The sequence below is a fragment of the Octodon degus genome, unplaced genomic scaffold (genome assembly GCF_000260255.1).
Source record: "Octodon degus isolate 3935 unplaced genomic scaffold, OctDeg1.0 scaffold00207, whole genome shotgun sequence".
Taxonomy (NCBI): Eukaryota; Metazoa; Chordata; class Mammalia; order Rodentia; family Octodontidae; genus Octodon; species Octodon degus.
The window spans coordinates 3583430-3595533 of record NW_004524783.1 but is presented as its reverse complement, the minus strand read 5'-3'; the positions used below and the strand labels follow the sequence as shown (position 1 = coordinate 3595533).

The 12104-nt window shown below is 44.2% G+C and overlaps 1 protein-coding gene across 14 annotated transcripts in view; it reads left to right on the top strand.

The window, feature by feature from the left end:
* The window catches only part of Trio (trio Rho guanine nucleotide exchange factor), a 374802-nt gene that overhangs the window by 298815 nt on the left and 63883 nt on the right, over nucleotides 1–12104 (top strand). The window contains exon 35 of one of the 14 annotated variants that reach the window (XM_023704928.1): nucleotides 1149–1480. The exons of the other annotated variants lie outside the window; for them this stretch is intronic. Within the exon in view, the coding sequence (XP_023560696.1) occupies nucleotides 1149–1207 (59 nt within the window). The 3' untranslated portion in view covers nucleotides 1208–1480. Of the gene's footprint in view, nucleotides 1–1148; nucleotides 1481–12104 lie in introns of those variants that run through there. 14 annotated transcript variants of the gene reach the window in all.

Here is a 12104-nt window from a genome sequence, read left to right as displayed (position 1 = left end):
GCCTTCTCAGCTCTCCTGAATTAGTTTCTGAATCCAGTTCCTGAGTCATTCAGGTTCTTTCTTTTGTTAGCATTAAGTTCTAAGAAATTAAATATGCGGGCCTGAGAAGATAACCATTCCATTTTTATAGCTTTTGAAAAACCAGACCTCACAACTGCCCACTTGGGCAGGGCATGGAGCAGGACCCTGCAAGACCAGGTGTGGTGGGCAGCGCCTGGTGCAGAGCTTTGCAGCTGCCAGGAAGGCACCTTGGGAAGAAGTGCTTTTAGGCTGGAATACCAGAGCGGATGAGAGGGGCAATATTTGGTATTCTTAGGTGACTCCTTTAGACAATCGGAGCAGGACAATGACAGGTTCTCACAGAGTTTGTGACTCTTTGTCTCAGAGGCCTCACCATGGCAACCGTAAAACAGATGTGGGTGCTGAACCCTTGAAGAGTGTTTCACCTGGATAGAGGTGTGCTGCAGGTGTAAGTTGCACTGGCGTGTGTGAGAAGCTAGTGTCCTTACATTATAGTCATCACATGTGGGAAGGACTATAGACGAGGCTGAGTGCATCATTAAGTTGCCTGTTTTCTGGGCTGAGGGGACCGCTCACAGGTGGAGCGCTTGCCTAGCATTGGAAGGCCCTGTGTTCTATCTCTAGCACCATAAAAACAATACTTTTTAATTTTATTTCATATGGCTTTAAGAATATCTTGACTATTCGTGTACAGCCTATATTACATTTGTACTGCACAATGCTGGCTGTATCTTCTCTCCTGTTGAAATGCTATTTGAGCCGTTAAGGCCTTTGAAGAAACGCCAATCTATCTGTCACTTTTGCGGAGGTGTGGGAGGGTCATGCTTGTACACTTGAGCTGCTCTGTGTGTAGTCCTTTCTTGCAGTACTTGCAGGTAGCCCATTCTTCCAGATTGAGAGTATGCTGTTTCCCTTTCCTGAGGGAGTATCTCTGTACTCTGCCATACTGTTTCTTTTCTGTTAATTTGAGAACATTCCAGTGGCTTCCATCACTTGCCCTTGATGCCCTCGGTACACTCGCTGTGACACACTCTGGGGCTGTCCTCCAGCTGTGGGTTAGTCATGCCCTGAGCTAAATGCAGCCGCATAGGATGCAACTACTGATTAGCTCACCCCATTAATTATAGGTCCTGCCATGCTCCGGACCCCTAGGAGCCTAAGTATGAACTTATTATCTCCTCAATGAGAAACAGGAAGAACAAGATTTATTTCTGCTGGGATCTGGTGAGAAAAGCAGAGAATATTCACACTTCAGCCAAGAGCTGAGGGGTCTAATTTCATTCCTAGTGGAGCTGTCTGTGTTTTGAGTGGAGCGTTGGCCTTCCTAAGACCCATCAGATGGCTGAGCTCAGCACAGTAGGGATCCGTGCTGTGCCAAGCTCTCTTTAACCTGCTGCCACAGCACCTGCTGCTGTGTAATGTGTGGGAAACTCCTTGAGTTCAAGTAGAAAATAAAGTCACACTTTTTTCCTTAAGTTATTGTAGCCTCCCAAAGGCTTATAAATTTTACTTGCTACAAATAAATCTTGTTCTGAAAGACTTCCTTTTGTATGAGTCTTCCCGTGGTGTGTTCTTGTTTCCTGGTGTTTACAATTGCAGCCTCGCTGAGGGGAAAGAACTATGTATTTCCCACAGTTGACTTTGTCCTGAAAAGTTCTGATGCAGGTTGAGTTTGTGTGCGCCATTTTATTTCTCTCAACTTCTGCAGTGTTCTAGCATCTGAAAAATTACTCTCCATCCTTCACAGTCGTATTCTGTCCCTCACAAACCACATCCTTCCCAGAAAGGGATTTCTCCAGTGAGCAAGCCTTGTTATGAACAGCTGTGCATCTTAAAAATTCTCTCCAGACACCCTTGTCGGCAGCCAACCTTGGGGTTTGACAGCTCTGAGGTCCTCCTCTGACTGCCCCCTCTTGTCTCATAGCATCTTAATCACAAGTTTCGCAGACACAAAGCATACTAAAATAGAATAAGAATTCAGCAAGCCCTTGTGCTGCCAGTCTTATTTGTGTCTGTGGTTTTTGCTCTCTGCCATGACCTCAGAATCAAGGGCTGGGCCTGAGCTTGGAGATTTGTGTCTGACGAACAGCTCACATGGGGAGCCTCCAGTCTCCTCACACTCCCTCAGGGAGAAGCTTCTATTTACTGTGGAAATAGGTAGAAAATACTCCCCTTTAACCTCAGTAAATCCAAGTGACTTTTTCCCTCACACCATCTCAGCTGGTCAAACTTTTCTGCTTGCTTATTCTTGGTCATAGAAAATAGACAGGAATATCAGAAATATTTATGGTTTCAATAAGGCCAATTCTAAATAGCCCCTGTTTAGAATGGCACTCCTATCCAAGTTGTTGGCCTTTTCTGTCCTCATAACGAGAGCTGCCCTACGCAACAGCCTTGCATTGCTCAGCTACATGCCTGACAGTTGATGGCAACAGTACCCAGGCAGTGGTGGCTGGAAATGGAAATAGGCTGTGCAACAGAGTTCTCTGTGTCACCCACCAGCTTTCCACAGTGCACATTTCTGCAGGTCCGAGCACAAGTCTTGACTCCGTTAGCTTTTCTGCCTATAAGGTGAAAATCTGTCCCCAGTCATGGGAGACAGTCCTTCCACCTTGTCCACGGATACATTGTGTCTAGAAAACTACATGTGTCCCCACACCACCCATTTGTGTCCTGCCTGCTGCCGTGGCCCAAGACTAGACAGCAGCTTTGGGGACAAGTTAAATTTGAAGGGCTACTCTTACACTTGCGCAGTGGTGTCTCATCAAAATGCAGCTTTAAGAAAAGAGCTTTGGGTGAGGCATGCTGATGCATACTGAGAGACTGAGGCAAGAAGATCACAAGCTTGAGCCCTACCTGGGCAAAGTAATGAGTTACAAGACCTTGTCTCAAGTTAAAAGAAAAGAGACAAAGAAAGCTGAGGATGAGGCTCAGCACACAGCCCTTGGGTTCATTTTCCAGATATAGGGGCAGGGGATGGTCAGGGTGCATTGTGACTGGCACTTTTGGAAGAAATACTGAGTGTGTGGGTGTACTCTTCATTAGGAGCCTGAGTTCTGACCACATCCCTGTCAGGGAAGTCTGCAACCCTAGGCAGGTCTGAGTGCAGGTGGATGGGCACAGGGACCTTACTAGCACTTGTGTCCTTAGAAGGGTTTCTAAGAAAAGTGTATTTCTTAGAAGGGTTTTCAGTAAAGGCCAACTGAGCAATTTTACCTTTTCTTATACTATCCCATAGAGATAGGGTTCTCTTTGCTACTGCTTTTTATGTTTAGAAGAGTATACCTCCTTAGAAAAATCAACCTCCCCCTAAGAGCTGTTTGTATTTACAAATTTCAGAACTTGCATTTGATTTTTGTTTGTTGGCTTGTTGGTTTTGGATTTTGGTTGCGGGGGGGCTCTATGCATTTGATTTTTGAGGGAGGTAAGAGAATATACTTATTTGTAGGGAATAAGAACAAAAATAGGAGAAAGAACTCTTGCTGGTCACCTGAGCCCTGGAGACCAAGAACTGTACCTCAGAACCCTGTGTTTTACTGTGAAACGTGCACCACAAATAGTCTGTGTTCCTTACCTCACTGTGGTCTCCACAGGGATGGGCACTTCTGATCCGTTCTCATGGGGACACAGGCGGCTGCGGTCAATGGAGAGGAGACACGGGATTTGCATTCATCGTTGCAACAGTATATGATTGTTACGACACGTTTTCTTTACTTCACAATAATATCTTCAGTATCTGTCCTTGTTCTGGCGTGTGTCGGAATTTCCCAAGGCTACAGAATTCGCCATTGTATGTGTATACCACGTTGGTTTATTTCTGCCTCCTCTGACATACACTTGAGTTGCTTCCGTCTTCGGGTTATTCTGCATCGCTGTGAACATGAGTGTGTAGCTGTCTTCTTAGTCTGTGCTTTAAATTCTTTGGGGTATATACCCAGAAGTAGGATGATTGCTTAATCATATGAAGCTGTAGTCTGAATGTGTCCTTCTAAAATTAATGTGTCAGATTCCAGTTTCCTATATGTTGTTGTCAAAAGGCAGGGGATTTGGAAACTGGTTAGGTCATGAGGGCAGTGCCCTTGTGAAAAGAATTAGTTCCCCTATAAAAGGATCCTAGGGAGCCCTTTGTGCTTTTGTTGTGTGGAGACACAGGAGGTGTCAGCACCGAGGAGCAGGCCCACTAGGCACTGCGTCTGCTAAGTCTGTTATCTGTAAATGACTCAGTGTTTTATGATCACAGAGGGGATGGACTAAGGCATATGGGAATCCGACCTTCAGCTTTATCTCAGTAATACATTTTAAACATCTCTTTTCTCCACTCCACCGTTAGCTCTTGCTACCCAGTCTCCCAAGCCTCGCTTATACTCGCTGCACCTAAAACACAAATCCCATCATGTACCTCTTGATGAAATTTCCTGAGCCATAGACTAGTAGCCAGTTTCCTAACATCGCACAAGGCCTCACATCTCATGCATGCACAAGTGTACACATGCCTGTCCGTACACGAGCACATACACATGTGCGCACATACACACACACACCTCTTCGTGTGATGCATTGCATAACAGAAGAGGATTTTTCCTCTTCACTTGCCTCTATCTGATGCTCCTTGAACCATCTCACTAAATGCATAAAAATGAGAAAGCTTAAAGGAAAGCAGATAAATTTGTTCAATGAGTCAGTGGTAGAGAACAGATAAAATCTTGATCTAGCTGGCAAGTATTGCTAATAGCAGGATAATCTACAAAAGTCTCAATATAGTGAATACCAGGGACCACTAAAGACCTCCAGGGAACTCTATAGGAACTCAAAGTACTTTAAACAGCTTTTAAGAGGGATGATGGCTGCAGGTTGTCATCCTAACCTTATACCTGTGGTAGAGAAACTACAAGTAAATGGAAAGATTGATAAGGAGCAGAGAATCTCTTTGTGAAGCCAGCTCTGAATGAAAGCAGTAAACGGGAAATGGGCCCTTCATGGTGAGTCACAGAGGGGAGCTTAAGTGGAGGCCTGTAGATTTGAGGGGACCTTTTCAACTGGAATAGTGTCTCAGCAGGGATGTTAATGGGGCAGATGCAGTTAATTTGTGATTGTCTTTGTCCACTTCAGCACTATTTTAAACTTTATACACTGTAGATTTATTTACAGAGGCCATTACTCAAAGTCCAAAGAAATAGACCCATTATGTTTGCCAGCAGCTGCTCTCAGAATCATTGGTAACGTCTTAAAATGAATGAATGAGCCCAGACCCCATACTTGGAGTCTTCAAGCTCCACATCTGATTCCAATGGGCAGCCACTATGTGAATATAAAATAAGACTGGGTTTCCACCAAGGCCAAATTACAGTGCATTTGAGGCCCTGTTTCCTCCCTCCGGCTTGTTTTTCTCACCTCACCTCTTTCTGCAGTCTGTGTAATATGTGGGCCCGGCAAAGCCATGCCTCTGCCTGGTTGCTGGTAGCCTCCCCTCCATCCCTCCCTGATCCTATCAGCCCAGCCCTTAGCTCCTGTGTCTCCTTCACCCCTGTGTTGGACAGACAGGACTTTCCCAGTGCTTTGCAGATTGTGGAAGGGAAGGCTTAGAAGATCACGCATATGTGCAAGTCAGAAGGCCATGCCCAGGCCTCACCTGAGCGCTCCCAGCCAGCCCCCTGCATACAGGGTACCAAGACTACCTCATTCCCATGCAGGCCACCATTTCAGCTCTCAGGCGGCAGCAGCCCTGCATCAGCACAGTACAGCTGACAAGAGCACGGTCACCGCTCCTTGCAGGGTACTGGCCCATTCTCTGCTCACTGCTGGGCTGACAGGTCAGGATGGGGGTGTCCAGAGTGAGTGACTTCATAGAGTCAGGGGCATTAAGACTGAAATGACACGTGGTCCATCCACACTGAGCCATGGATGCCAGGACGAGATTCCCTTTTGGGGTTGTGCCACATACCTGACTTCTTCAGCTTCTGTATCCTGGGAATAGCCATGTCACATGTGGCCAGCCACACCCATCTCCATGCCCAGCCTGGCAGAGACGAAGATGCTTCTGTATCTCTGAAAGTTTCGTTGAGCAAACCTGGAGCTGCCAGTCTCGGCCTCTGTCATTTCTGCAAGTGTATGTGAGATGGCTTGGTTTGTATTGGTTCACCTTGGTGTCTTTCCCAGGTCATGGAATGACCTGCCTCAAAGGTGAATCAGAATCCCCTGCTTAAAATAAGACTGCAACTGCTTATGACTTTCAAATGACCTAATAATTTTTCAGAAATGTAAGGTATATTGAAAAAAGCTTTAGTGCCATACCAAGTTTAGTTGAATATATTGTGATCCTGCTATATTTGCTTTAGGCCAAATTGCCACTGCTAACGGAAAACACACCCCAGGCAGCTAATGCATAGGCATTTCAGACCCATATCTGCCCACGTAGTCTTAAAAATACATATAATGGAACATGTATCTGCTGTTTTTAAGTTAGCTTGGAAAAGAGCAGTTTTATTCTGTTGGAACATCTGCTGATGTAAATCCCTGCGGGAAGAAAAACTGAGGAACATGGAGTCGCACCGAGAATTAAAAGCAAAGGCATTGTCCATCCCCTGAGCTCTGTGCCTCTGAGACTAAGTGATCAACCCCAGCCCTGTGATTAAGGAGCTTTTTCTATGCAGGATATAATTATGGAGCCGCACAGTGGGCCATTATCCTGGCGAATGCTTCATGTTTGAGGTATTTTCACATTCCAACTTTACATTAAAGTATTTATTAAACAGGAAAAAAAACATAAGCAGGTATTGACACTGTTCATATTAGATCATCACAAAATTATACATATGGCACAGCCATAAGTGGGGTGGGTGGACCTCTCTTACCACACTCGCTCTTAGGGCCATCACACTGAGCTGGGAGGCAGGGGGCGAATGAGGAGCTTGCCAGGGGACCTGGGAGCTGGCCTGCCCGGTGCACAGAGCTCTCGGCCTCGCACGTTCGGCCTCATTCTCACTCTGTAGCTTAGCCTGTGCTGTTTATTAGACAAACTAGGGATTCCTCTTTAAAATTATTCTCTCTAATTAGTACTTGCAGAAGCTGTGAAATATTACAAAAATACGGTATGTTTGGTAAGATGTGGTTGCTGAGTGCAGTGTGTCATTTCCTACAGATCTTTTGAAGTGAGTAAATGCTATCTGGAGAGAGAAGTGATCGTGCCTCCCTCTGCTGATGAGGATCAGCGTGCCACGGTTCTGAGGGTGCCAAAGAAAGCAGCAGCCAAGCACTGCTGAGGGGCAGGCACCAGCAAGCTGGTGTGGCATGTTCTTTGTCTTTCTCTGTTCAGGGAAGTGTGAGATGAGCGTTACAGTTGTGTTCCTACAGCTCACTGTCCCGTAAACAGAAGGTGAACCAGTTGGCTAGATCTAGAGAGCCAAGCGGAAAACATAAGAAGGCCCCTTAAGTGACTCCAGCTATTGCTGAAGCAGTGGGCCTTGTGAGGCGTGTCCTTGCACAAATCTGATGCACACAGGAAGTGTTCATACGCATAGAATTTCAGAGAGAGACCTCACATTCAGAAGACAAAAGCCAGTTTTTAAGACTTTTTCTCACATGGCTCACGCATAAAACATAAAAAGGTTTAAACTTAGAAGTCTCAAGCTCCTAATTCCATTTACCAGTGTAGAGCAGCCATTTTTCCTACTTCTAGTTTAGTACCGTGTTTTATTAAGACAGTACAAACAAATGAATATATATTCATTTCTCTCCTACCATATTGCCTTATTTGGGGGGGGGCTGGCTTTTATCACTTTTTCCCATATCAATACACAGAGACCAGCCTCAGTCTTTTTATGGATATGTGGACTCCATGTCTGCATAGAGCCCAATTTCTTATCTAGTGCACCACACAGGGACAGCTGGGTTGCTTCCAGCTGGTCAACTGTCCTAACATTGCTGTCATGGATAATTTTGCACGTGTGTCTTTTGGCTCATGTACAGACATATCTAAAAGATGTAATTCAAGAATTGAGAGTTAAAACATGGCTGACACTGACAAAGGATCTACAAACCGAGGTACAGGGTCTCAGGATAAATCCTGAGGGGATTTCACTGACCTTATCAGATACAAAAGCTACAACTTTTGTTGCATAGGTCCTGCTTTATCTTGGTCTTAACCATCCAGCAGAAAAGTATAAAAACGAAGTATAAGAAGTAAATTCGTGTGGTTATGATGAGCTGTAGGGAACTCAGGTCAACAACTTCTGACATTGCCAGTCACGCAGAAAACCCAGTACTATTATGGACTACTGGACTATTTTGGAATATTTTGCTGAGTTCACACACCTATAATATTTAAATGACAGAACTAAACAAAAAAAGGGGGGATACAGATGAATGACCATTTTGTATCTATGTATTCAAAATGGTTAGGATAAATATACAGCTGTTCTCTTAATTCAATGAATAGAGGGATTTGTTCTAATAGTGTTTGTAAATAGGATATCATGTCTGCATCTTGTACTACAAATAACCACTAGGAAGAAAGTATGCAATGTGTTAATTTTGGAACTGTCCTACTAATTTGATTTCAAACTGTCCATTGCTATTTGTTACTCAATAAAATTATGGGGGGAAAAAAGAATTGAAGGTTAAAAAGAAAATCAACTCAGTGAAATATCACCTACTCATAATTTTTTTTTCACGTAGTCATAAATTAACTGGACCTCTAAAAAAAAAATCACAAAAAGTCATGCTGGGTGCTGCTATTTGCTTTAATACATTTTTCTTATTTTGAAAAGAGCTGTGATATTCAAGTTGTACTAAATGCCTTGGACTCTCTTAACTCTGCCCAGTTAGCAGAAAAATTGGCCCCTTCTAATGAGTCACCCTTTAAAACCATTTACATGAAAGAAATATATCATGAGTCTCTGTGACTTATCTGTGGGATACGATTTTCATGAACATTTTCCAGTAGAACAGGAATAGTCAACAAAATTTATCCTCACAACACCACTCCAGCTTCTTTGCATTTTTGTTATAGATGTAGTGGAAGATGTACAAGTGAGGAGTGTTCCACCAAAAGGAAGTGGCGGTGGTTTCCAGAGAAATAGTAGCATCCCTTCTCTGTGTGTGTATAAAAATAGTCATTTTGGTGCACTGTCTTGCCTTCTGTCCAAGTTGCTTGTGAATCCAAACAGAATGATCACCAAAGAAAAGTCCATCCGTTCATCCTGCAGCTGTGCGTCCTCTGCCATCTCCATGTGAAAATGGAGCCGAATTTCCCATAGTGCACCACTGAACTCTTAAAGGACTCCCTTTCCTCTCACTGATGTTTCACAGTGATTTTTGAAAAGTACGAGTTACAAGCCCTCTGTGTCTAATGGACTTCCTTCTTTACCAGCACCGTTGAGGGAGCCGGATTTGGAAGAGGTGGTAGATGGTGGGCAGAGGATGAGGCTGACCTCCGACCCATCTCTTTCTCTCTTGCCAGTGGGCTGTGCATACAAGGCTGCACTGTCAGGATTCTCCAGGTCCTTCTAGGTCATTGCCTAGAGAGTCACACAGTGATAAGCCCCAGTGGTCAGCATTTCCAGAACTTTAGCCAAGTGTAAAATAGGGGTGTGGATATTTATGACTGAAAGGCATTGCAGGCATTGGAGGGGACAGGAAGTGGGCCTGCTGTCCTTGCCTGCGGTGTAAGGCAGCTCTGCAAAGCTTTATTATTTTTAGTTGACAAGAAAGATAGCCCTGTATATCTGATTACATCCTTTCCCTCCCCATTTTTTCATGAGTCTGTCAAACTTTAAATATACCAGAAAAAAAGAGTATGAACGTTCTGTTCTTAGGTAGTTTCCTAGTGGCTCAAAAATAATTACACCATTTCAGTCCTGGCTTGGGGAGCAAACTGTTATCACATGGGAGGGGAGCAGCTTGTGGGAGCTCAGGTTTGCCAAGCAGCCCTAGCAGAGCCCCCACCCCAGCCAAGGGTTCAGGCAGTGCAGAAGGGTTGGTCACTTGTCACTGCCATCTGGGCCCAGATTTTCTCTTATGGAGAAGAACCCTATCAGCTTGTATGAATTCTAAGAGCTTCGTTCTTACTACTTCTTTAATGACTTGGTCTCCAAATTCAGTTACATTTTGAGGTGCTGCAGTTTCCAGTTTCAACATAGGGAGTGGGAGAGACACCCTTTAGCCTGTCAGAAGGGCCTGTTGCAGCCTTTGAGCCAGCAGAGATAGCAGAGGGTATGGGCAGGGACCGGCATTGTCCCAAGGCCCGGGCTGCTTCTCTCAACACATCAAGATCACCCCCACAGGGAGGGTGGGACTGTAATCATCCTAATTTTATAATAAGCAAATGAAAATAAAAAAAAAAAAACACACCTCAATCCAGTTTAGTAAAGTGACGTAAAGTAGAATTTACAAAGAGCTCATGTCCGTCTCCTGAACATACTGCTCTGTGGAACATTTGGAAGAAAGTGGTACAGGAAGCATCTGAAGACTCTAGAGGCAGACTGCCCCTCGGGGTCCCCAGTCTGTAGCCTGGCCTGGTCCCGAGAAGCTGTGCCCCTCTCTACAGAAAGAATCTGTTTTTAGCCCTCTGATTCAGATTGTTATAATAATGCCAAATGCCTTCTACTGCCTGAAAATCTGCCCCTCTTTTTCTCCTGGAGCCAGTTCCCTCCTCTTTCCTCCTCTTCCAGGTAGTCACAGAAGTTTATTCACAGAGCCTTATGGTGAGTACACAAATGGAAGAAAGCATTGCAAGTAAAAACCAGTCTTTTTCTTTGTCAGTGTACAACCTTTTTGCAGGAATAAAAGCTTTTCTCCACAGTCCTTCTCTGCTCTTCTTCCCAGAATGACAGTCAGTTGAGTGCTTGGTCTCCCTAACTCCACCTTGAAAGACCTGGAGATTTAAACTTCCTCTCAGGTCCTTGTCTTGTCCACCTTGAATGTGTGACCTACATCTCTCACTCTGAAGTTTAACAGAATTGGGATGGTCAAAGGTGAGCTACACTGCTCTGATTTTTTAAAACACTACAGTTTTTGTCAGTTTTGTTTTAGAGAACAGTTTGTGAGGTTATTCTCTCATACTGCAATGCTGAAAATAGTGCACAATGCCGATGCAAACAGAGAATGTCATAGTGAGTTACAGTGACATGGAAAGAGTATTTGAATGTTTGTTTTGTTAAAGAAAGAAAAACTCACTTGGTTTTTGAAAAGATGGTAAAATAAAGCAATGAAAAAGAGCCTATTGGCTTTTGGCACCAAAATGAGGTGTTTGAATGCCTCGATAAAGGTGCTTTTGTGGGTTGACAACTTCCCGAAAGCAGCAGGAACTCTTGTACTGAATGGAGCCCTAAGAAGCAGGGGTGTCGTCATCTGTCCCCCCAGAGCAGGAGGTATTATCTGTAGGATGAGGAAACCCGAGAGCACTTCCTGGGAACAGGAGTATCTTTGTGTGTGGAACCTGAGAGACTCCATCTCAGGCCCCAGCTGTGCTTGTGGCCAGCACTGTAGGCAGACTGTGCAGAGCGGAAACACACAGGGGAGAAGACAGGGACACGGAGCTGTGGCAAGGACTTGCAGGACGCCTCCTTTAGTAACGCAGCCCAGTGTTGCAGGGGCACAGGGTCACCCTGCAGGACTGCGTGCCCTTTTGGTTTTCTTGTTTTCGAAAGGGGTTTAAGGACTGAATTTTTAAAAAATAAAAAAAGAGTTGATAATGTCTTCAGATCGCAAAGTACTGCTAGTTTTTTGGAGGAAATTGTAAATTATCACCCTAAATCATGCTCTGCTCTCAGTTTAGCTGATACTATTTTATGCATTTCATCTTTTGCTTTTGATCCCACATTAACTGCTTAATTAAAAATGACTATTTCTTCTGCATGAATAGCAATAGAAAGCTTCAGATCCGTTGGCTCAAAGGATCTTAGTTTTAAGAATATTCTAGTGTTCGTTTTAAGAGCACCATTTGTAAATTTTACTCCTTTTGTTTTGAGATCTGTTTGGCAAAATTGATCTGCATTTAGTAACAGACACATGGGTACTGAACTCCTAATTTTAAATATTTAAGGAATAATAATCACCACGGAAGTCATTTTAAAAAATGAATGGGG